We start from the raw sequence: 24,596 nt of genomic DNA, 5'->3' as shown, positions 1-24,596 counted from the left end.
GTGCAATAATGTGATCAGGTTTATTTTTGAAAAATCAATCTGGTGCCTGTGGTAAAATGGTTGGAGAGGAAAAGATACTGCAACCAGGGGACCACTTAGGACACTTCAGGTAAGAGTCTAAGCACCCAAGCTGGTGCCAAAGCAGTGGGCCACAGAGAACGAAGCTAGTTATTTCACAGGTAAAACAATGACACACACTGGATACTGAGGGGAAGAATCTAAGATGAAGCCAAACAGGGCTGACATGCCGACGTAGGATGGGATAAAGAGCCAAACAGGGTTTAGCTACATGAACGAGAAATGAGACCAACGTCATTCAAAACAGGAACTTTGGTTGTCCGTTTTCCATTTTTGAAAACATTAACTGTTCTCTATAGTATAATTTTAAAGTTTTCTTCTGATGTGCTATTCAAAGAGATACTGTCTTGCCTTTGTTCTCTTGTTGTAGCTCTCTGATTTGTCTGTTTTCTTGCTGGATTCCCATTACTAATGTGGACCGTGGCCGATGTCTTGCCACTTCATTAAGTTCTTGAATTTCTTCTTGATACTAAAAAAAATAAAGGGACCCAATTAAAAAATGGAAAAAGAATTTGTATCAATTTTTCTCTAAAGATAGACAAATGGCCAGTAAGTACATGAAAAGACGCTTCACATCATGAGTCATTAGGGAAAGGCAATTCAAAGATACCACTGCACAATCACTAGGATGACTGTAATTTAAAGGACTTAAGACCACTTAGGTGGCACAGCAAGCTAAGCTGCTTCACTTCCTACCCATCTCCCTGCTAATGCACCTGAGAAAAGTAGCAGAACACAGCCCAAGTCCTTGGGACCCTGCACCAACGTGGGAGACCAAGATGAAGCTCCTGGCTTTGGCCTGGCCTAGCCGTTGCGGTCATTTGGGGAGTGAATCAATGGATGGAAGGTCTCTATGTGTCCTTTTCTGTCTGTAACTATGCCTTTCAAATAAAACTTAAAAAAAAAAAAAAAAAAAAGACAAAGGGCAGATGTTTTAGAACAATAGGTTAAGCCACTGCTTGAGACCCTCGCATCCCATACAGAAGTACTGACTTGAGTCTGGGCTACTTCACTTCCAATACAGCTACCTGATAATGCGTCCTGGGAGGCAGCAGAAGATAGCCAAGTGTTTGAGCCTGTCAACCAGGTGGGAGGCCAGGATTGGGTTCTGGCCTCCTGACTTGGGCCTGACCCAGCCCTGGCTGTTGTACACATTCAGGGACTAAACCAACAGACAGAAGATAGCTTTCTCTGTTGCTCTGCCTTTCAAGTAGATGAAAATAAACACTTAAAAAAAAAAAAAAAGGAAAAAAGGACAATAACCAGTGTTGAAGATGTGGAGAAACAGCAACCTTCGCAACATTCATGGGAATGTAAATAGTGTAGCTCTCTGGGAAATAGCCTGGCAGATCCTGAACAAGTTAAATACACAGTTATTATATGACCCATGCATTCTACTCCTAGGTATACACCTAAAAGAAATGGAAACAGAGTTGGTGCTGTGGCATAACTGGTAAAGTTCGAGTCCTGGCTGTTCCTCTTCTGATCCAGCTCTCCGCTCTGGCCTGGGAAAGCAGTAGAAGATGGCCCAAGTGCTGGGCCCCTGTACCCATATGGGAGACCCAGAAGAAGCTTCTGACTCCAGATCGGTCTAGCTCTGGCTGTCACAGCCCTTTGGAGAGTGAACCAGCGGATGGAAAAATTTGTTTGTCTCTCCCTCTCTGTCTCTAACTCTACCTCTCAAATAATCTTAAGAAAAAACAAAAAATGCAAACATATGTATACACAGAAACCTATACACAATAATCATAGCAACATTATTTATAATAGCTGAAAAGTGAAGCAATCTAAATGTTCATCAGCTGATGAATGGATAAACATAATGTATTAGGCTTGCTTTACTATCCCTGCTTTCATCTTTCTGAACTTTAATTTCATTTCAGTGAAAACAAATGGAGGCAAGCTGGCTACCACAGTAACAATGAATTACTGATGCAGGCTACAACATAGATGCATTTTTTTAAAGATTTATTTTATTTATTTGAAAGGCAGAGTTACAGAGAGGCAGAGGGAGAGAGAAAGAGAGAGGTGTTCCATCTGCTGGTTCACTCCCTAGATGGCTGCCAATGGCTGGAGCTGAGCCGACCCAAAGCCAGGAGTCAGGACCTTCTTCCAGATCTCCCATGCAGGTGCAGGGGCCTGAAGACTTGGGCCATCCTCCACTGCTTTCCCAGGCCATAGCAGAGAGCTGAACTGGTAGTGGAGCAGCTGGGACTTGAACTGGTACCTATATGGGATGCTGGCACTGCAGGTGGTGGCTATACCTGCTATGCCACAGTGGCAGACCCTACAGATGCATCTTAAAAACATTACGGGCCTGCAGCGCCGGCACCCTGGGTTCTAGTCCCGGTCGGGGCACCGGATTCTGTCCCTGTTGCTCCTCTTCCAGTCCAGATCTCTGCTGTGGCCCAGGAGTGCAGTGGAGGATGACCCAGGTCCTTGGGCCCTGCACCCGCATGGGAGACCAGGAGAAGCACCTGGCTCCTGGCTTCGGAGTAGCGCAGTTTGCCAGCTGTAGCGGCCACTGTGGGGTGAACCAATGGCAAAGGAAGACCTTTCTCTGTCTCTCTCTCTCTCACTATCCACTCTGCCTGTCAAAAAAATTACATTAACGAGCTAACTGTAAAGAGCCACATATTGTATCATTCCAATTATATGAAATGTCCAAAACGGGTAAAACCATAGAGATAAAAAATCAGTGGTTGCTAGGAACTGGTGAAGCAGCAGCTAGGGAGTGACTGCTGATGGCTATGAGTTTTGAGATGATGAAATGATCTAGAATTAAATGGCTCTAGTTATACAACCTGTGAGTACACTAAATCCAATGAACTGTACCCTTCTGTAAGCTAGGCTTTGTGGTAGACTAAGTGAAGTGTATCTCAATTAATAATAAAGAACATTTTCAAAAGAAATATAAAAAATCTTTAAAGAAATAGTTTGGGGACTGGTGCCATGGCGCAGAAGGTTAATCCTTGGCCTGCAGCACTGGCATCCCAAATGGGCACTGATTCTAGTCCCAGCCACTCCTCTTCCAATCCAGCTCTCTGCTGTGGCCTGGGAAAGCAATGGAAGATGGCCCAGGAAGAAGCTCCTGGCTCCCAGCTTCGGATCTGCACAGCTCCAGCTGTTACAGCCATTTGTGGAGTGAACCAACAGAAGACAGACCTTTCTGTCTCTCTCTCACTGTCTGTAACTCTAGCTCTCAATAAATGAAATCTTTAAAAAAAAGTTTGTATTTTTTAAAGGTAAAGATTTAACTTTAAAAATGTACTTATTTTGAGCCGGCGCCGTGGCTCAATAGGCTAATCCTCCACCTTGCGGCGCCGGCACACCGGGTTCTAGTCCCGGTTGGGGCGCCGGATTCTGTCCCGGTTGCCCCTCTTCCAGGCCAGCTCTCTGCTATGGCCCAGGAGTGCAGTGGAGGATGGCCCAGGTGCTTGGGCCCTGCACCCCATGGGAGACCAGGAAAAGCACCTGGCTCCTGGCTCCTGCCAGGATCAGCGCGGTGCGCCGGCTGCAGCGGCGGCCATTGGAGGGTGAACCAACGGCAAAGGAAGACCTTTCTCTCTCTGTCTCTCTCTCTCACTGTCCACTCTGCCTGTCAAAAAAAAAAAAAAAAAAAAAAAAAAAAAAAATGTACTTATTTTAATTTCAAAGTATTTTTAAGAGACAGTAATGCCATTATATCACCCCTGGTTCTTAACTTCAGATGTCACTCATTTTTTTTTTTTTTTAACAGATTAGTATCCTGAATATGTTTACTGGAGTTCCATAGTGAAACTACTTAGTTGGGAGGCTTCTAATCTGTTTAAAGTAACTGTTAGAAACAAAATAAACAAACTTGCTACACTATTTCCAGGAGCTTTGTTATAAGTATTATCCCAGGGTTGCTCTTTTTTACCAAATGGGAGGACAGAGAGAGTTGGCTATGAGCGTACATTTTCTCCCTCTGATTTTGATCATATCAGAAATTTTATAGTTCTTTTACAAACCTGAAAATTTGTGTTAAAGAGTTTCGTTGTTGTTGTTTTGTTTGTTTGTTTTTGACAGGCAGAGTTAGACAGTGACAGAGAGACAAAGAAAAGTCTTCCTTTCTGTTGGTTCACTCCCTAAATGGCCGCTACGGATCAGAAGCCAGGAGCCAGGTGCTTCCTCCTGGTCTTCCATGCAGGTGCAGGGCCCAACTACTTGGGCCATCCTCCACTGCCTTCCTGGGCCACAGCAGAGAGCTGGACTGGAAGAGAAGCAACTGGGACAGAATCTGGCGCCCCAACTGGGACTAGAACCCAGGGTGCTGGCACTGCAGGCAGAGGATTAGCCAAGTGAGCCATGGTGCCAGCCAAAGCAGTTCTAAATGGTAGTTAAATTCCATGGCCTACTAGGAGATCCTGTTATATAATGTCAAGTAAAGCTCTACTAATTTCTTCGATAACAGACAGACTTAAATGAAAAATAAGGTGGAATGTATGAATGTGATAACTGTGCATCATTAAAACCATTTTTAAGAAGCTATTTTGCTGTTAAATAGCATTATCTATTTACTTTTAAAAAGAAAATTATAAATATTTCTACATTACATAAGAGCAAAATGTGGCCCAACAAAAGGTATCATGTGGTCAAATATATCTAGATCTAACAAATTCATTTATTTTCTCAACTCAACTCTGTAAGAAAAATAAGTGAGCCCATCAACAGGTTTAGAATACACATAAATATATGAGGCATCTTCAAAACATTCATGGAAAATGTAAATTATGAAAAAATTCTGCAAGGATCTCAAAAATTTTGCACCAAAATAAACTTAATTATTATTACCATTTGTCCATGAATTTTCCCTTGTATATGTCACTTGAATATGACAAAATTATATCCTTAAGGTAAAACCAAAATGTACAAGGCAAGCTACTTTAAAACTACAGAGAATACTACAAAAAATAAGTACAAAGTAAGATGCATGTTATGACTCAAGCAATACAGAAATACCAATGACGGCTGTGTGAAATGGAATCAAGATGAAAGAAATCAAACCTGCTTCATTGCTTCTACCCGCTTGTTGAGAGCTGTGGTTTGCTCTATCAGAGATTCTGCTGCATCATCATGATCTCTCAATCTTTCAACAAGAGCTTTAGCATCAGCAAGTGCCTTCTCAATCGTGCAACTCATTTCTAAAGGAATGCCTATAAATAAAAGTAAGACTCAAAGTCAGAATTACCACCTTATTCCAGCTGCATGTTAACAGAGATAGGCTTCTTCAGCCGCCTGTGTCACAGCACTGTTCACCACTCAGAAAGAAACCATCCAACAATATCTATTGGTTTTGCTGCTGTTAGGGTATAGTATTTCAAAAAACATTAGAACATATAAATGATTCACAGATGTATCTAGAACATACAAGGATACTTCAAAAAGTTCACAGAAAATGGAGTTAAAAGGTAAGTTTACCTTGGCACAAAAAATTTTTGAAATCTATGCACATAGGGAACGTTCAAAATGCTCATGGAAAGTTTGTATGTGGGAAAAAAAACTAGGCATTTATTTGTACCAAAATACACATGTGCTAATTCCATTTCCACAAACTTTTTCAAGTACCCTCATATTTAAAATATCCTGAATGTATATTGGGGAAAAAAGTCAGTCTCCAAGGAATACTCACAGAATGTTACATTGTACAGAAACTGTATTCTTCACGAGGGCAGTCTGTAGCTGCTCATTCTGAAGGTCATCCTGTTTACAGTCTGTATCCCTGTCAATGACTGCCAGGCAGGTGTAAGAACTCCCCAAAGCCTCTGACTGACCTGGGACACTATCCACACACACACAGTACTGCAGCCAAAGTGGCCACTATGTCATTCTGCAGCAGATTCAACCTCCTCTTAGGGAAACATCTGCTCTCTATATGAACTTGCATTATAATCTCAACTCTTGCACATCCTTTATAAAGGGGGAGGGGCAGATTCTGACTCAAAGCAGTGGCTATTATGGGAAACTCTGGATATGTTAGTTTTAAAAAATTAAGAGACAATGGGGCTGGTGCTGTGGCACAGCACGTTAATCCTCGGCCTGTGGTGCCAGCATCCCATGTGGGTGCCAGTTCTAATCTCGGCTGCCCATCTTCCAGCACTCAGCTATGGCCTGGGAAAGCAGTTGATGGCCCAAGTCTTCAGGCCCCTGCACTCACTGGGAGACCTGGAAGAAGCTCCTGGCTTTGGATCGGCTCAGCTCCGACTGTGGCCATCTGGGGAAGTGAACCAGGTGGATGGAAGACCCTTCTCTCTGTCTCTCCCTCTCACTGTCAATAACTCTACCTCCTAAATAAATACAGTCTTTAAAAAAAAATAAGAGACAAAACACAAAATAGCCAATAGTTAGCTTTTTGGAAAAGGTGTATGGAGACCTCAAAACTTTAAAACTGGCATATTCAAAAACTTGATATTCTTCTGAAACCTTCTCTCCTTAAAATTCTCTGTTAAGTTTTACCCACCCTTCTATATGAACCACCTTTCTTCAAGAGTTTCCTTTAAAAAAAAAAAATCTCATTACAAATTACAGGGCCAAAAGTTAGGTTTATAAAAGTTAATAAAAATCTTGTACAGATTCAAGTCAGGGGCTATAAAGATTTTTTTTCCTTTTAACATTTATTTATTCATTTGAAAGGCAGAATTAGAGAGAGAGAGAAAGAGAGAGACACACATAGAGAAAGATCTTCTTTCCATTGGTTCACCACCCAAAAGGCCACAATAGCTAGGGCCAGATCAGGTGGAATCCAGCTGCCTGGAACTCCATCCAGGTCTCCCATGAGGCTAACAGGGGGCCCAAGTATTTGAGTCATCTTCTGCCGCCTTCCCAGGTGCCTTAGCAGGGAATTTGACTTCAAGTGGAGCAACTGGGACTTCAACTTCAACTGCTGGCATCACAGGCAGAGCTTAACCCACTGTGCCACAATCTGGGCCCCAGAATTTTCATCAACTTTAAGACAAATTTGCTAGACAATTCAGGCTTTTTCTAAATGTTACTGATCTGCAAAAAAAAGAAAAAAAAACAAAACACCAAAACGGTCAAATACTTCTTTTTCACTCAGATACAAAAAAATGCTACAAGGCAGAAAAGATTTAAATTGCCCAGCTTTATAAAAGTTTTATAAAACTTTAAAAAAATAATTCAGGCAATTCTAGAAGACTTTAATTTAATGTCATATTTAACAAAGATTAAAAACTGTGGAAACTACTGGGTAAGATATCTTAACCCATTGTAGTGCCTTGGTTTCATCCCCAGTTCTAGCTCCTGACTAGTTTTCTTCTAATGTAGATCCTGGGAGGCAGCAGTGATAGCTCAAGTAATTGAGTTCCACTGTTCCTGGTTTCCAGCTCTGGCCTGGCACGGCCCAGCCATGGCTGTTGTGGGCGTTTGTGAAATGAATTAGTGGAAGGGAGTACTCTCTGTCTTTGTCCATCCCTGCTTCTCAAATAGTAAATTTAAATTTTAATTAAAGAAAAAAATATATTTCACAAATGTTCAAATAGTACTCCTAGTTACACTTTTTTTTTTTTAATTTTTATTTATTTATTTGAGAGGTGGAGTTACAAACAGAGAGAGGGAGAGACAGAAAGGTCTTCCATCCACTGGTTCACTCCCTTAAATGGCTGCAGCAGCTGGAGCTGGGCTGATTTGAAGTCAGGAGTTTCTTTTGGGTCTCCCACATGGGTGCAGGGGCCCAAGTGCTTGGGCCATCTTCTACTGCTTTTCCATAGCAGAGAGCTGGATAGGAAGAGGAGCAGCCGGGACTCGAACCGGTACTCTTATAGGATGTCACCACTGCAGGCGGAGGATTAACCTACTGCGCCACAGCACGGGTCTCTCCTGGTCATATTTTAAAAATTATTTTCATTTCATTTGAAAAGCAGGCAGACACCCACACCCACAAACACACACGACAGACACACTGCAAGAACATGTGCAAGGCAAGAGGATTCAGTCCCCAAATGCCCACAATAGCCCAGGTTAGGCCTGGGCAGAGCCAGGAACCCAGGACTTCCTTTATGTCTCCCTTGTGTGTTTATGGGACCAACATACTTGAGTCATCATCTCTTGCTTCCCAGGAAACATAGTGGCAAAAATCTAGCATGAGGCCGGCGCCGCGGCTCACTAGGCTAATCCTCCGCCTAGCGGCGCCGGCACACCAGGTTCTAGTCCCGGTTGGGGCACCGGATTCTGTCCCGGTTGCCCCTCTTCCAGGCCAGCCCTCTGCTGTGGCCAGGGAGTGCAGTGGAGGATGGCCCAGGTGCTTGGGCCCTGCACCCCATGGGAGACCAGGAAAAGCACCTGGCTCCTGGCTCCTGCCATCGGATCAGCGCGGTGCGCCGGCTGCGGCGCGCCGGCCGCGGCGGCCATTGGAGGGTGAACCAACGGCAAAAGGAAGACCTTTCTCTCTGTCTCTCTCTCTCACTGTCCACTCTGCCTGTCAAAAAAAAAAAAAAAAAAATCTAGCATGAGAAGTGGAGCCAAAATTCAAATCCAGGCACTCTGATTTAGGCATCCCAACTGCTAAGGTCAAAGGCCCGCCCTGTCTTCTTGTAATAACTAGATCCAAGCCTCAATAAGATGATTTAATCAAACAAAGTAAATTAAAGTGTTAAGACTACCGATACAGAAAATGTCCAATGTATCACTAGAAACTCCCAGCAAGTTTTAAGACTTGAACAAGCCAAAAAACAATGCAACTTTTGGCTTCGTAGATAAGACCAAAAGATTTGTTTCCTAAGATTTTGGAGGATTAGATAAGGGTACTTAAACATTTGACAAGCAAAGGGGCCAGGAAAGCAACCAATGTCCCACACTGGCTCAAACACAAAGGGTGACTATACAAAATCTATTCCAAGATGCCTCTTTCCAGCCATGCCCTGCCCTGCTCCTCCTGAACTTGCAGGAGGAATTACTTAAAACTGTACACAGACAATAATAAAACTTTCTTATTTACATAAATGTCACTGTAACTCCTATCAATTCCACCATGAGAAAACACCAGATCCTTCAAAGTAAAATTTTTAAACTGTTGGGGTGGGTGTTTGGCCTCATGGGTAAGACACCAGTTGAGATGCCAGTGTCCCATACTGGAGTATGTAGGCTCTAGTCCAGGCTCTACTAATGATTCTGGCTTTCTACTACTGTGCACCCTGCAAGGCAGCAGGTGATGGCTCAAGCAGCTGGGTTTCTTACATCCATGTGGAAACGCAGATTGATTTCTGGTTCCTAGTTTTCAGCCTACTCCAGCTCTGTGTGGGCATCTGCAGTGCTTTGGTGCTCTCTGTCTCTGCCTCTCAGGTAAATAAAAATTAAAATAAATTTAAAATTTAAAGTTGTTTCTAAAGGCAAAGAAAGAAAACAGCTGGAGGGCAAACTGACTTGTCATAAGTAAAAAGAAAAAAAAAACAGAAAAAATATTATTTATAAAAACAACTGGTTTTAAGAAAATAATAAAAGACAAATTTTCAAGTCTAGAGCAAGAGGAAATAAAGTTTATCTTGATTTACTAGAGCCACTAAGTCCCAGGAAGCTCTAATTCTCCTAGATGCCATCTGTTAAATGAAGCCATGTGACCCCACAACAGAAACACTTCTTTATGTGTTGAACCACAGCACGTACAAGTGTTGAGGACAAGACCTACTTCCAAATAAAATGTGCTACGGTTTCCTAGATACGATCAGATGAAAGCTCATGTAGACATCAGAACCCTTATTCTGTATATAATTCAGGAAGTTGCATGGAGGAAAAAAGCTCATACTCCCAGAGTCCTCTGGGCAAAAGAATCCAGAGACAGAGAGTCACTGAAGCCCAGCACCAGTCTGGACAGGGGCTTTCTTCATGGAGCATGAAGCCTCCTTGCTTCAAAGCAGTCATAGACCTTGACTAAATTAATCAAAGTGTATCCAGATTCTACACTAGACCTTTAAACCTAATGCTGCCATATATAAAAAACGCTATGACTAAAGGCAAACACCCCCGGTTTTCTACCTTTGAATGACTATTGCTATTTTTTTCTTTTCATGTAACTATCTGCTGGTGCGATACTCTTAACCAGCAGTCTCTACCTACTAAAAAATTTCAAGATTGTGTTTCTGTCATTCAGGAAGTATACAGGCCTCAAATGAAACTTGTGGTCTCCCTGGTACTAAATCTTGACTTTACTGTTTGTTAATTGGTTTTATATTAAAAATGAAGTGGTAATACCAGGCTTGATTTATAACAGAATAATTGAGTTTTATCACTGATGAACTTAATTTTAAAACACAAGTCAAAGTGATCAAATGACTTAATTGTGGCCCTCCAGGATAAAAGTAGTTTGTTGGAATGAAAATATACATGGTAATAGCTCGCATGCTTTTATTATTTATTTATTATTTGAAAGAGAGAGCGTATGTTGTTTCCCCATCCACTAGTTCACTCCCCAAAAGCCTGCAAAGGCAGGAGCTGGGCCAGGATGAAGTTGGGAGCCTGAAACTCAATTCAAGTCTTTCATGTGGGGGGCAAGGGCCCAATCACTTGAGCTATCAAACACTGCTTAACAGAGTTTGCATTAGAAAAAAGCTAATTGGGAGCCAGAGCAAGGAGCAGAATCCAGGCACCTTTAGGATGTGAGTGCCCCAACCAGGCATACCTGCTCCTGGTGCACTTTTTGAATATTTACTTCTTTAAAATGCTATAAAGCAAAGAGGACCCTCAGACAGCCCATAACAAACAAGTACATTAACTTTGTGATGGCTTGATTTTAACAGAAGTGATGGCAGCCACAACAGTAGATACACAGTAGGAATAAAATATGCAAGTCCTTATGCATAGGCCTCATATGAAACAACAAAATTAGAACAAATCCATGGAGAAGTTTAAATATGCCATCATAGACATACAACATCTGCCTGTCAAATTCCAAAGAAATGGAGGATGGTCAGTTTGTAAGATCCTTGAGAACTAGCCGGCGCCGCGGCTCACTAGGCTAATCCTCCGCCTAGTGGCGCCGGCACACCGGGTTCCAGTCCCGGTCGGGGCGCCGGATTCTGTCCCGGTTGCCCCTCTTCCAGGCCAGCCCTCTGCTGTGGCCAGGGAGTGCAGTGGAGGATGGCCCAGGTGCTTGGGCCCTGCACCCCATGGGAGACCAGGAAAAGCACCTGGCTCCTGGCTCCTGCCATCGGATCAGCGCGGTGCGCCGGCCGCAGCGCGGCGGCCATTGGAGGGTGAACCAACGGCAAAGGAAGACCTTTCTCTCTGTCTCTCTCTCTCACTGTCCACTCTGCCTGTCAAAAAAAAAAAAAAAAAAAAAATCCTTGAGAACTGGGGCCAGTGCTATAGCACAGCAGGTTAAGCTGCCTCCTGTCAGCATCCCTTATGGGTGCTGCTTCATATCCTGGCTGTTCCAATTCCAACTCAGCTCTCTGCTAATGTGCCTGAGAGGGCAGTGGAGAATGCCTGAAGTGCTAGGGCTCCTACCACCCACAAGGGGGCCCCAGATGAAGGCCTTGGCTTTGGCCTGGCCCAATGCTGGCTATTTTGGGATGGAAGGTATCTATGTCTCTCCCACTCTCTCTAATTTTGCCTTTGAAATAAAAAGAAATCAATCAACCTTAAACAAAAAAATCCATGAGGATAAAAACAGACATAATCAGAATGGCGACCAGACAATACCAGAGCACTAAAAACTTCATTGGGGCTGCATTGTGGTGCAGCGGCTTAAACCATCACTTTTTTTTTTTCAACTTTCAATAAATATAAATTTCCAAAGTACAACTTTCGGTTTACAGTGGCTTTCCCCCCCATAACCTCCCTCCCATTCGCAACCATCCCATCTCCCACTCCCTCTCCCATCTCATTCTTCATCAAGATTCATTTTCAATTATCTTTATACATAGATCAACTTAGTATATTCTAAGTAAAGATTGCAACAGTTTGCACCCGCACAGATACACAAAGTATAAAGTACTGTTTGAGTAGTAGTTTTACCGTTAATTCACATAGTACAACACTTTTTTTCTTTCTTTTTTTTTTTTTTTTTTTCTTTTTGGACAGGCAGAGTGGACAGTGAGAGACAGAGACAGAGAGAAAGGTCTTCCTTTTCTGTTGGTTCACCCCCTAATGGCCGCTGCGGCCGGCGCGCTGCAGCTGGTGCACCATGCTGATCCAAAGCCAGGAGCCAGGTGCTTCTCCTGGTCTCCCATGCAGGTACAGGGCCCAAGGACTTGGGCCATCCTCCACTGCACTCCCAGGCCACAGCAGAGAGCTGGACTGGAAGAGGAGCAACAGGGACAGAATCCGACGCCCCGACCGGGACTAGAACCGGGTGTGCCAGTGCTACAGGCAGAGGATTAGCCTACTAAGCCACGGCGCCAGCCTTGAGCCACTTGTAAACTAGCTCTCTGCTATGGCCTGGGAAAGCAATAGAAAATGGTCAATTCCTTGGGCCCCTGCACCCACATGGCAGACCTGGAGGATGCTCCTTGCTCCTGGCTTCAGATCGACACAGCTCTGGCCACTGTGGCCGACTGGGGAGGAATCAGCAGATGGAGGATCTCTCTCTCTCTCTGCCTCTCCTCTTTCTGTGTAACTCTGACTTTCAAATAAATAAATAAATCTTTTAAAAGGTAGATTATCAGAATAAATTTAAAAAGAAGGCCCAACTACATGCTGTTTACATGAAACTCCAAGTATGACAGAGGAAGGATAAAAGAATGGGAAAAGGACACACTACACAAATACTCATCAAAAGAAAGCCAGCATGCTAATGAGCACATGAGAATATGCTCAGTATAATTAGCCACCAGGGAAATGCAATTCAGCACCACAGTGAGATATATCTATTAGGATGTCTACAATAAAAAAGAAAAATAAGTGTTAGCTACCACAGAAACTGAAACCTTCATAAACTGCTGGTGGGAATGTAAAATGGTGTAGCCATTTTGAAAACAGTCTGGCATTTCCTCCAAAGGTTAAACATATAATCCAGCAATTTCCACTTTCAGGTATACACCAAGAAATTTAAAACGATTAGAAACAAATGTTCACAGCAATATTATTCATAACGGCCAAAGAGTAAACTTACCCAAAATATCCATCAAATGATGAGTGAATAAAATGTAGTATATTAATACAGTGGAATATTTGGACAGAAAAATAAAGAAATCAAGGGCCGAGGATGATGTCCTGACATGCGCAAATCCATAACATGTAAGATAGGTTGGTAGCTGCTGAGGGCTGGGGTGATACTGGGGAATCGGGAAACCGTAGGGAGACTGAGACGTGAGTACTAATAGCATACAGGTCCTTTTGGGGGTAATGAAAATGTCCTCAATTGATTCTGGTGATTGCTGAAGAATCCTGAGTATATTAAAAAATAAAATATATACTTAAAATGGGTGAATAGTATGCTGTGTGAATTATATGTCTCCAAAAAAGTATAATTTTAAAGAAGCTGAAGTGGCCATAAATATTAGAAAAAGGCCGGAAGCCGGCGCTGTGGTGTAGTATGCAGACTCCACCTGCAGCAGCCATCTGGAGAGTGAACCAGCAGATGGAAAACTTTTTTCTCTCCCTCTCTGTCTATAACTGTACTTCTCAAATAAATAAGTAAATTTAGAAGAAGAAGAAGGAGAAGGAGGGGAGAAGGAAGAGGAGGAGGAGAATCAGAAGAAGTCAACTTCAAAGAAAAGAACATTAGCAGGGACAGAGGAGCACCATATGAGGGCCGATTCACCAAGCAGATAAAGAATGCTAAGCCGTATGTTCCTAACTAGAGTTTCACAATAACGCAAACCTGGAAGAACTGCAAGGATAGACGTATATATCCACCAACTCTCCCTTCTTAGCAGTTGATGTAACTGGTACACAGAAAATCAACAAGGATACAGATGAAATAAATACTATCAACTAAGAGAGCCGGCGCCGTGGCTCAATAGGCTAATCCTCCACCTTGCGGCGCCGGCACACCGGGTTCTAGTCCCGGTTGGGGCGCCGGATTCTGTCCCGGTTGCCCCTCTTCCAGGCCAGCTCTCTGCTATGGCCAGGGAGGGCAGTGGAGGATGGCCCAGGTGCTTGGGCCCTGCACCCCATGGGAGACCAGGAAAAGCACCTGGATCCTGGCTCCTGCCATCGGATCAGCGCGGTGCGCCGGCTGCAGCGGCGGCCATTGGAGGGTGAACCATCGGCAAAAGGAAGACCTTTCTCTCTGTCTCTCTCTCTCACTGTCCACTCTGCCTGTCAAAAAAAAAAAAAAAAAAAATACTATCAACTAAGAGGATCAAATCTGTATCTCTGAAATGTTACAAGCACCATTAGCAGACCAGAACAGTCCCTTGGTTTCCCTTTCCAAGGTTTCAGCTACCTGGGTTCAACAGTAGTTGGAGAACATCAAATGGAAAATTCCAGAAATAAACAATTTGCAAGTTTTAAATTATGTCCTGCTGAGTAGCATGATGAAATCTCCCATGGGTCTGCCCTGCCTGGGACATGAACCAGCCCTCTCTCCAGTGCTACCCATGCTATGTATTCTACCTGCCACTACTCACATAGTAGCTGTATCCTTTATCAGATTGGCTACCATGGTATCCTAGGGCTTCTGTTCAAGTAACCCTTAATTTACTTGATAGTCCCAAATCATAAAAGTAGCCATGCTGGCAATCTGGATATGCCAAATTCAGGCCATAAGTACTTCCTTAATGAAAAGTAACCATTTAATAAGGAAGGGGGAACAAATCATGCACTGAAATTGCTAAGATCTATACTAAGAATACTGCATCCGTGAAACTGAAGGAAAAACTATTTTTTCCTAGTTTGCTGCACAGCTCAAACTGCAAAAGTCACAGACACAGTGCATGATAAGTACTTAGTCAGATGGAAGAGGCACTACGTCTGTGGGTGGAAGATCTTAACAGAAAACATGTTCTAACTGCAAGTCCCAGAAAGCACTGAGCCTATATAAAGATTTCAGTAAGGGATCCTCTGAAATGCATGGCACCAAGCTGCTCATTGCTAAGGGATGGCTGCAGATTCAGGAACAGGTTTGTCTTGAAAAATATGAAAATTTCTCAGGGACTGCATTTGCTCATGAAGAAGAGGCCACATCATCTTCAGCAGAGTTGAAGAAGTTGATCAGGGAGAACGGATACATCCAAGTCGTCAATTGTGAGGAAGCCTGGTTCTTTTAGAAGATGCCCAGGGTACAAGATAAAACCAGGTGAAGGGTACAAAGTAAAGAAACCCATGTGCTCCCCATGTACTTTTTTATTTTTTTTATTTTTTTATTTTTTTTTTATTTTTTTTTTATTTTTTGACAGGCAGAGTGGACAGTGAGAGAGAGAGACAGAGAGAAAGGTCTTCCTTTGCCGTTGGTTCACCCTCCAATGGCCGCCGCGGCCAGCGCGCTGCGGCCGGCGCACCGTGCTGATCCGATGGCAGGAGCCAGGAGCCAGGTGCTTTTCTCCCATGGGGTGCAGGGCCCAAGCACCTGGGCCATCCTCCACAACCGGGACAGAATCTGGTGCCCCGACCGGGACTAGAACCCGGTGTGCCGGCGCCGCTAGGCGGAGGATTAGCCTAGTGAGCCACGGCGCCGGCCTCCCCATGTACTTTTAAGAGAGTCTATATCTACATATCTTTTATTACATACATCATAATTCTTATTTTCAGTTGTTAACCTCTTACTGTACTTAATTTATAAATTAAAATCTATCACCTTTTATATGCATATAAAAAACCCCAGTATATATAAAGTTTGGTATTCTCTGAAGTTTCAGGCACTGGGAGTCCTAGAACGTATGCTGCATAGTTAAGTGGGGACTACCTATTTTTTTTTTAATTAATTTATTTTGAAGGAGTTAGAGAGAGGAAAAGAGGGACACAGATGAAGAAAGAGAGAGACCTTCCATTTGTTGGTCCACTCTCCAGATGGCCAAAACAGCCAGCAAGAGGCCAAGTGCAAGCCAGGTCTCTCAAGTGGGTGGCAGGGGCTTCCTCAGATCATTAGCAGGGAGCTGGATTGGAAGTGGAGCAGCCAGGACATAAACCAGAACCCATATGGGATGCCAGCGTCAGAGGCAGCGGCTTTACCTGCTATGCCATGCTACCAGCCCCTGTCTATCACTTGTAAGCACATGATATTCACTAGGGAATATCATATCCTGGATCACAAAACAAACCTTAACAAATTTAAAAGAATTGCAATTATATAAATGATATTCTCTGACCACAAAGAAATTAAACTAAAATAAATAACAGGGATATAATCAGGAAATCTCCAAATATTTGGAAGTTAAACACACCTCTACACAATCCATGAGTCAAAAGTAAGTATCTGAAAATTAGAAGACATTTTGATCTAAATAAACTTGAAACATATCTAAAATTTTACCATGTATGTATGCTTTTATTAGATTACAAAGATCTCAAGTCAATTATCTAAGCCTCATTATTTAGAAAGTAGGAAAAGGGCTGGTGCCGCGGCTCACTTGGCTAATCCTCTGCCTGCAGAGCAGGCACCCCGTATGGGCGCTGGGTTCTAGTCCCGGTTGGGGAGCCAGATTCTGTCTCTGTTGCTCCTCTTCCAGTCCAGCTCTCTGCTGTGGCCTGGGAAGGCAGTGGAGGATGGCCCATGTGCTTGGGCCCTGCACCCACATGGGAGACCAGTAGGAAGTGCCTGGCTCCTGGCTTCAGATTGGTGCAGCACGCCAGCCGTAGCAGCCATTTGGGGAGTGAACCAATGGCAGGAAGACCTTTCTCTCTCTTTCTAACTGCCTGTCCAAAAAAAGAAAAAAGTTGGAAAAGAAGACCCCAAAAGAAAATAATAAAGGTAAAATCAATGAAATCAAAAACAGGAAAAGCAACATAGGAAAACTGATAAAATCAAAAGCTCGTCCTTTTCAAAGATCAATAAAGTTGGTAAATCTCCAGCAAAACTGAACAAGAAAATAGAGAAAACAAACAGCCAGTGTCAGCAATGAAAGAAGTGCTATCACCACAGACCCCTAATTCATTCAAAGGACAGGTGAATACAACAATTCCATACATATGAATTGGGTAATTTAGATGAAGTGGACTAATTTCTCAAAACCCACGAGTCACAAGGTCAAGCAAGATGAAACAGTTAACTAGTAATAGTCCCTTGACTATTAATTACAGTTAGCAGAGTTTCTAACTATTAAAGTTTTTTTTAACTATTCTATGGTATTCTTATGACTACTGGAGAAACTGAATGTGTAGTTAAATATCTTCTGCAAAAAATCTCCAAGCACATATAGCAAACTGAACCAAACAACTTAAAGAAGAAATAACACCAATATTACACAATCTCTTCAAGAACTCAGAAAAACGAATACTTCTAAACTCATGACATTGTTACTCTGATACTCAAAGTAGACAAAAGATACTACAAAAAAAGCAATCTACAGATCAGTATCTCTCCTAACGTAAATGCAAAAACCCTCATAAAATATTAGCAAGTGAAATTCAGTAACGGCTACAGAACCACACACCATGACCAAGAGGGTTTCACTCTGGAATTTAAGACTGTCTCAAAACTCAAAAATCAATGTAGTCCACCAAAGAAGAAAATTGCTTGACCCTATCAACTGGTACATCAGAAAAAACTAAGCATCTTTTCATAGTAAAACATCTTTTTCAAACTAGGACTAGAAGGGGATTTCCTCAAATTGAGAAAGCAGATTTCCAAAAAATTCTGCAGCAGACATCATACTTAATGATAAAAAACTGGATATTTTCCCCCTGTTATGAGGAACAAGACAAAGATGTCCCCAAATACCACTCTGGTTCAAGATACTAGTACAATAGGCTAGAAAAAAGGAAAAAGGCATATAGACTGCAAAAGAATAAAACTGATCTTACTCACAATCCACACTGTTGTCTATATAGAAAATCCAAGAGAAAAAAAGAAAAAAATTTTTAAAACTAATATGTGATTATATCAACACCACAAGCTCCAAGCAGAAAAATTAACTGGTTTTCTATAAACTAGCAAGGAACAGTTGGAAACCAAAAAATGTAAAAAGCAAAACCTTTACAATAGCTTAAAAAAAAAAAAGTAATTTCCAATCAAAACCCTGGCAGGATTTCTTGAAGAATAAACAATTATACAATTTCTATGAAAATGCAAAGTAACTAGACTATCCAAAACCATTTGAAAATAAAACTAAAGAAATCACACAATCAAATTTTAAGGCTTGGTATAAAGTTACAGCAATCCAGACAGTGAAGTACTGACAGAGACAGAACAAAGATCCAGAAATAGGCACATGGAAACATAGCCAATAGGTATTTGAAAAAAAATGCAAGTCAAGGGGAAAAAGGTTTTTTTCAACAAATGGTGTTGGCAGAACTGGACATCTACAGGACAAAAAATTAATTCCAACATAATTTATATATTTTATACAAAAGTTAACTCAAAATGGACCAGAAGTCTAAATACAAAATTTAAAAATAACACTTTTAGAAAAAAATATGAGAAAATATTTAAGACAGGGTTAGGCAAAAAATTTTTAGGTACAATACCAAAAGCATAATTTATAGAAGAAAAATTTGATAAACTGGACTTCATTAAAATTACAGAATTCTTATAGATTGGGAAAATATTTTCAAATCATGTATCTGGCAAAGGACTCGTATCTAGATTACATAAAAATCTTTCAAAAATAACAATAACCCAGTTATGGCAAGTCAGTTTCTTTCCTCAAATTTGCTTTACCACTCTTAGGCTTTTTTCCAACATAATTCAACACAAATGGATTTCTAGAACACGCTAGGGTAAAATCAAACTGCTAGGCAATAGTTTTAATTAATTCAAACTGTTGGTAAATTTCCGAACCTTTGGAATATTTCTTCATATCATCATTTAGCAACAGGATGCCATTCTCATGTCATCAATGAGGAAACAGATGCAGGGAGTCCAAATTCTCCCATCAGGAGCTGAGTGACAGTGCCACAACCAAGCAAGCATACTATACCAGAAATAGAATGCCTGATCCCCAGGCTAGTATTCTATTGTCAAGCCTCGTCGGATCCACAGGGCTTTTCCTAAACAAACCCCATCTCCATCTCTCTAATGGACACAGCAGACTCCCTGACCCGACCCTGCAATCCATGATATTAAAATACCGGAAATAAATGAAGACATTATATGATTATAGTTAGAAAAAAATTTTAAAATAACAGAATTTCAAATATTTTTTTCATATAACCAATAAAAGTCTAGCAACCATTTTAATCAGGCATCATTTAATTATGACTCAAGAATGTTTACTAAACTTTTTAAAATTATAATTAACATCCACTTTAAAAAACATTCTCTCTTGATTACATGACGAAGTCCTATCACAATGAACTACACTTAAAATTTGTCTTCTAACTTAAAAGTTATTTGCTCAGGATATGGAATAGCAGGTAATTCAAAGCATATTTATAACAGCTTCAGAAAAACACAGTTTCTAAGAATCTGCATGTTCATTTCCTATATGTGAAACCACACGAAGTTTAAAATATTTTCTAATATGCAGTTAGTCTGCCTCCTTTTGTGAGAACCAAGGTGCTTTTCTAGTATTTTTGGTAAGTAGAGGGAAGAGTGTTTTCCAATTCTTCTAATAAGTTCTAAATTTCTAAAAATAGACTCCAGTAGAAAAGGGGTATTATCAATTCATTTTTACAGTGCCTGTTTAATCAAAAAATACTTACATTATTTTCTATATGTAGGTCCAAATTACAGGGGATTTTTTTTAAAGCCAATTTTTTTTAATTTTTTGCTGTGTTAGCCATATTCTCACCCACTTCACCACCCAAAGACATTTGCAGTTAGACTCTTGGCAGAAGGTTCAGAACATTCTGCAGCTGATGAAAGAGAAACCACCACCTACCCAGGATGGCAACTGCCAGCTGCTTACTTTCAGATTTGGGTTAAGAAAAACACCAAGTCACTCTTCTTCCTTTATCCACGGATCCACTGTCCTACAGGTGAACCTTACAGAAAGACTGGCACTCTTCAGGTGCCACCGGATGCCTCCAACATGTCTACATCTAGCCTAACTTTTTTTTTTTTCCTCACTGATCAGGCGAGTGCCTCTAATGTTAATTAGTGGATAATATTAAATGACACATAAGAAAACAGAAAAAAGGCATAGTTAACGGCTTCTATAGACCTATATTCTTAACAGAACAAGGAGTGCATGTGAATGACATACAAAAGCAAGCATCTTACACAGGCCCATCACCGCATTCGACAACAGAAAATTTCCAGTGTCCTTAACATCGGCGGAATGAAGATGTTTGGAGCTCTATGGAGCAGCTTTCTGAAGAAAATGAATTCTTAAAGTTGGAAGGCACAGAAGCTGGAAATAGGGACACTGGAAGATTCTAAGTCACACATGTTCCCTTAGAATTGTGGTTAAAAATAAATTGCACGTACATATGTTCACGCAACATGACATTTCTAGAAGAAACCCACCTCATCTATAGCCAAGAAGTCCGCCCAAGAGCTGCCTGAACCCAACGCTAAGCATCGTCTGCAATCTAAGACACCTACGTGTTTCCCATTATTTTCCAAATATTAACAGACAGCAGTAAAATAAACACAAGACCACTTAAGAGCATGCTAGGTTTTCGCCATTACACAGAGTCTCAGTCCACCACAAGCACAACTCCACCTGTGCCGCAAGGTCGAGAGGCGTGAAGCGAACACACGAGGCACCTCGTGGTCCAGCATGTTCAGGCCCGAGATCGCCGACGGCGGCTACTTTATCAACAGGCACACGAATGCCTGTGGACCAGCACTGGGCCAGCTTTTGTTCCGAAGGAGCAGTAAGCCACGACTCCAGGACAGACAGACAGACGCACAAAGAGCACAAGCTAATAAACGCGGCAGAGCTGCCCCAAGTGCGCGGGGAGCACCGGGGAGCCGGGAGAAGGCGCGGCGCACACGCACCGAGGTGTGAAACCGCACGGCGAGCCCGGGCAGCCAGCCAGGGGTCTGGCGTGGGTGGACACTGCGAGTGTCTGCAGGGGTCCGACCGATACGGTCGCTGGTCAAGTTTCAGCCTACGGGCGGACGACGGGAGGCAGCAACCGGCTTGGGGAGGGGGAGGGGTGTGTGTGTGACCGCACTCATTCTGCAATTACAAGTAACGCGGTGCACGGTGCGTGGCCGTGCAGAGCCAAGGATGGGGTCCTAACGCGGACACAGCAGGACGGACACAGAGGCAGGCAGAAGACAGCCAGCAAACCGGAAAGCCCCCAGGAGGGCAGCTTCGAGACAAGAGGCGATGGCCGCGCGCGTCCGCCGCCGCCAAGGGGCCACTGGGGTCGGCCGGGGGTCCGTCCCTCCCCCTCCCCCACCCCTGCCCGGGAGCGCCCAGGTGGGTGAGGCGGAGGGTGTGTCCACAGCGCTGGAGCCGAAGCTTCTCCTTCAACTTTCCGCACCTCGGTTCCGGGAAGAGGACCAGGAAGTCGGCTCCCAGGAGCAGAGCGCTCCGAGGGCGAGCTGCCCGGGCCGCGGCGGCCGGCGGCTCCGGAGCGGCCCAGGCGGAGCGGGCTGCCCGCTCGCCTCTCCCTGCACTCCGTCCACTTACTCGGCTCTCAATCCCTCGCAGCCGTCAGCTGTGGAGACTGGGACTCAAAGCCTCCGCCAACCCGGACCTATGCAACCCTAAGGGCAGAGACTCGCGGCCCCCGTCAGTCTCTTCAGCGAGAAGACGCAGAAGCGGGCAGAGCCACCGGAGAGGCGGCCAGGGAGCCGGTGGGGGCGCGGGCCCCTCACTGGCCCGAGGGAAGCCGCCGCCGACCGCCCGCCACCAGCGCTCCCAGAGCGCCCCGGCCTCGCGAGATTTCCTCCCCCGCGTTACCGTGGGGCAGAGCCGACCACTCGCCGACTGGCACGCGAGGTAGGGGCGTGGCCTCCCTAGGTCCCTCCCTACTCATCCACTCCCAGGCTCTTGGTCGGCCTCTCGCAGAGTCTCGCGAGTTTTTCTGGGGAACCTGGCCTAGGCGAAGAGACCGAGCAGGGGAGACCGGGCGGGTGGGCCGTCCTGTTAGGGGGCTGTGGCTGGTTTAAGCCGGTGCCATAGTCGATACTTCGCGGGTGGGGAAGCACTCAGGTCTCCCGGATCGTTCATCCCAATGGATGACTGGGAAAATTAGCGGGTAGGAAATCTTGAGCGGTGGAGGCTTTTTTTTTTTTCTCCTTGGCTCCGCCCTCTTCCTGTGGGGGCGACTCGGGCGGGCGGGGGAAGGGAAGCTGGGCGGGGCTGTAGGAGCGCGCTCTGCGCACGCGCGAGCCCGTGTGTGAGTGAGTTCGCGCGCGCGGGCGCGCCTCCGCGCCGCGCGCCCGCGCCCGGGAGGCCTGAGAGGGACCGGCGTGCCAGGCGATGAGCGGGGAAAGCGCGGTCGCCGGTGTGTGGTGCCGGGCGCTCCCGGTTGCGCGCTGACTCTTCCGTCTCCGGCGGAGGCTGCGGTCGTTTCCCTGCAGGACCGGGCGGGCACGAAAGTAAGCGAACGTCGACCCTGAGGTCTCTCCTCGGCAGTCGCCGTGCACCCCGCACCCCCCGCGCTCCAGCCCGCTGCGCCCAGGCGGTTTCTCCCGGGGAGTCGTGCATGGGGGGGAGATGCGTTTGCAAGCCGGGGAAGGCAGTCGCTGGGGGCCGAGAAGCCGGTTCGTTTCCATGAGCGCCGCGACCCCGCTTCCCATGTGCCTCGCGAACGCCGACGGTCTGTTCGGGAGAAGATTGTATTAGGGACGCCGTGCTGTTAGGAGGAAAAGTTGTAAAAGTGCCTCGTCTCCGCCGGGCGGGTGGTAGCAAGTAAGTTTCGGGGTGCATGGCGCGGGGGACACCCGCTCTGTAGCTTTACGAGGGGCTCCTGCTGTCACTTCTCTCCTGTGGATTCCCCCCAGCCCTCCCCCTCCCCACCCCACCCCTTCTTTTTTTTTTTTTTTTTTTTTTTTAGAACTCTTGCGTTGTGTTGTTTTGTTTTTGGTTGGGTTTGGTTGGAAGGGAAGCCTAGAAATGCCAGCTTGCAGCGATGTCACATAAGCAGGGATCATCAAAGTGTTGAAGAGTAGTTGATTCTGTGCGGCGCCCCCAAGGCCGTCGGATGCCTTTGTATTTAAAAAAAAAAAAAAAAAAAAAAAAAAAAACAGGGTGTTCTCCCAATGTTGGGTTCATCCGACAGGCTCAGCGGTGTGTGTGGACCGTAGCTGCGCCTGTGCCTGGTGGGGGGACAGCGTGGTACCGGAGTGGCGCACGCCCCTGGAATCGGGGCCTTGGCTCTCTCGCCTGACCCCCTCGCATTTGTGTTTTCTTGGGCAGATTTTCCTGAGCGTATTCTTGTTCCCTACCAAAATCCTTTTGAGGAAAAGATGCATTAATTAGAAATAACATAAGGCATTAACTGTTGGGTGTAAACATTGGGCTGATATGTCCCGCCCCGCCCCCCCCTCCATGCAGGTTGCAACAAAATGAAGATTTTTTCTGAGTCTCATAAAACAGTCTTTGTCGTGGATCACTGCCCTTACATGGCAGAGTCCTGCAGGCAGCACGTGGAGTTCGACATGCTGGTGAAGAACAGGACCCAAGGGATCATCCCCCTGGCCCCCATATCCAAGTCACTGTGGACTTGCTCCGTGGAGTCCTCCATGGAGTACTGCAGGATAATGTATGACATATTTCCCTTCAAGAAGCTGGTGAGTGCGAGTACTAAGTCACGGTTTTGTGAATGAACTTAGCTGTGTAAAGAATTTTTTTTACATATTAATCTCATTGTAGGCTTAATTTAGCATTGTTCGTTTACTGCTTAAAAAAATATACGTGGATCTGCCGTCAGGGATGACTATCATGAGTATCTACTTGGAGCCAATACTAATAACAACAGCTCGTAATTTCTGAGCACAGGCGTGTTCCAGAAAGCTTCATGTTTGTTAGAAGTCCTCTGTTGCTCACAAGAGGCCTGTGAGATGGGTGTCGTAAGTATTGGGGCAGTGCTCAAAGTGTGTCACAACCCGCACGGAACAGCACTGGCCTTTGAGGACAGTTGGCACTCCAAGCAGCAGGACGGCTGCTGGCTGTAGGCTCTCTGCTGGTAAGTGCTAGCAGCTATCAGTCTGGTTTAGCTGCCACGCTGGAGATGCAGACACAGGCAGGGAGGAAACCTGTCCTGAATCACCTCGCCAGGCACAGGCAGAGCCAGAATTTGAACCTAGGCCGGCTGGCTCTTGGCAGTTTTGGTGAATGTCAACTAAACTGCTATAGGACTTGGTCATCTCAGAAAGAAATGTTTTTTAAGAACGCTAAGTAGGAATGATTTATCGGTACAATGAGGAACTGACAGTTGATAAAAATTGCAGTTATTAGAGTTGTCCTTAGTTTCAGCATCTCCAAGGTTTTTCTGGGGAGCGTCATTTGCCTAGCCAGAAGCAGATGATTTGCTTTCTCACTGGGAGCCATCGAGGCTAGAACCTGGCTGATTCTTACTGGGACTGGCAGAGGCAGGCG

The 24,596-nt window shown here is 44.4% G+C and overlaps 2 protein-coding genes across 22 annotated transcripts in view; one reads left to right on the top strand and one right to left on the bottom strand.

Moving 5' to 3' along the window:
* FGFR1OP2 (FGFR1 oncogene partner 2) overlaps window positions 1–22,005 on the bottom strand; it is a 43,327-nt gene extending 21,322 nt beyond the window's left edge. For 2 of the 8 annotated variants that reach the window (XM_008259495.4, XM_070049537.1), the window contains exons 1-3: window positions 21,532–21,662; window positions 5,107–5,255; window positions 430–547 (exon numbers count right to left, since the gene is read on the bottom strand). In XM_008259495.4, coding sequence (XP_008257717.1) covers window positions 430–547; window positions 5,107–5,241 — 253 coding nt within the window. In that variant the 5' untranslated portion in view covers window positions 5,242–5,255; window positions 21,532–21,662. The other 6 variants (XM_070049534.1, XM_070049538.1, XM_070049535.1 and 3 more) reach the window with 5 other exon arrangements.
* The window catches only part of INTS13 (integrator complex subunit 13), a 32,656-nt gene continuing 29,923 nt past the window's right edge, over window positions 21,864–24,596 (top strand). For 3 of the 14 annotated variants that reach the window (XM_070049525.1, XM_070049524.1, XM_070049520.1), the window contains exons 1-3: window positions 22,060–22,251; window positions 22,556–22,907; window positions 23,553–23,788. In XM_070049525.1, the coding sequence (XP_069905626.1) occupies window positions 23,564–23,788 (225 nt within the window). In that variant the 5' untranslated portion in view covers window positions 22,060–22,251; window positions 22,556–22,907; window positions 23,553–23,563. Of the gene's footprint in view, window positions 21,993–22,021; window positions 22,252–22,367; window positions 22,908–23,552; window positions 23,789–24,596 lie in introns of those variants that run through there. The other 11 variants (XM_070049529.1, XM_070049522.1, XM_008259499.4 and 8 more) reach the window with 8 other exon arrangements.

This window comes from Oryctolagus cuniculus, chromosome 9 (assembly GCF_964237555.1).
Source record: "Oryctolagus cuniculus chromosome 9, mOryCun1.1, whole genome shotgun sequence".
Taxonomy (NCBI): Eukaryota; Metazoa; Chordata; class Mammalia; order Lagomorpha; family Leporidae; genus Oryctolagus; species Oryctolagus cuniculus.
This window is presented reverse-complemented; position numbering and strand designations above follow the sequence as displayed.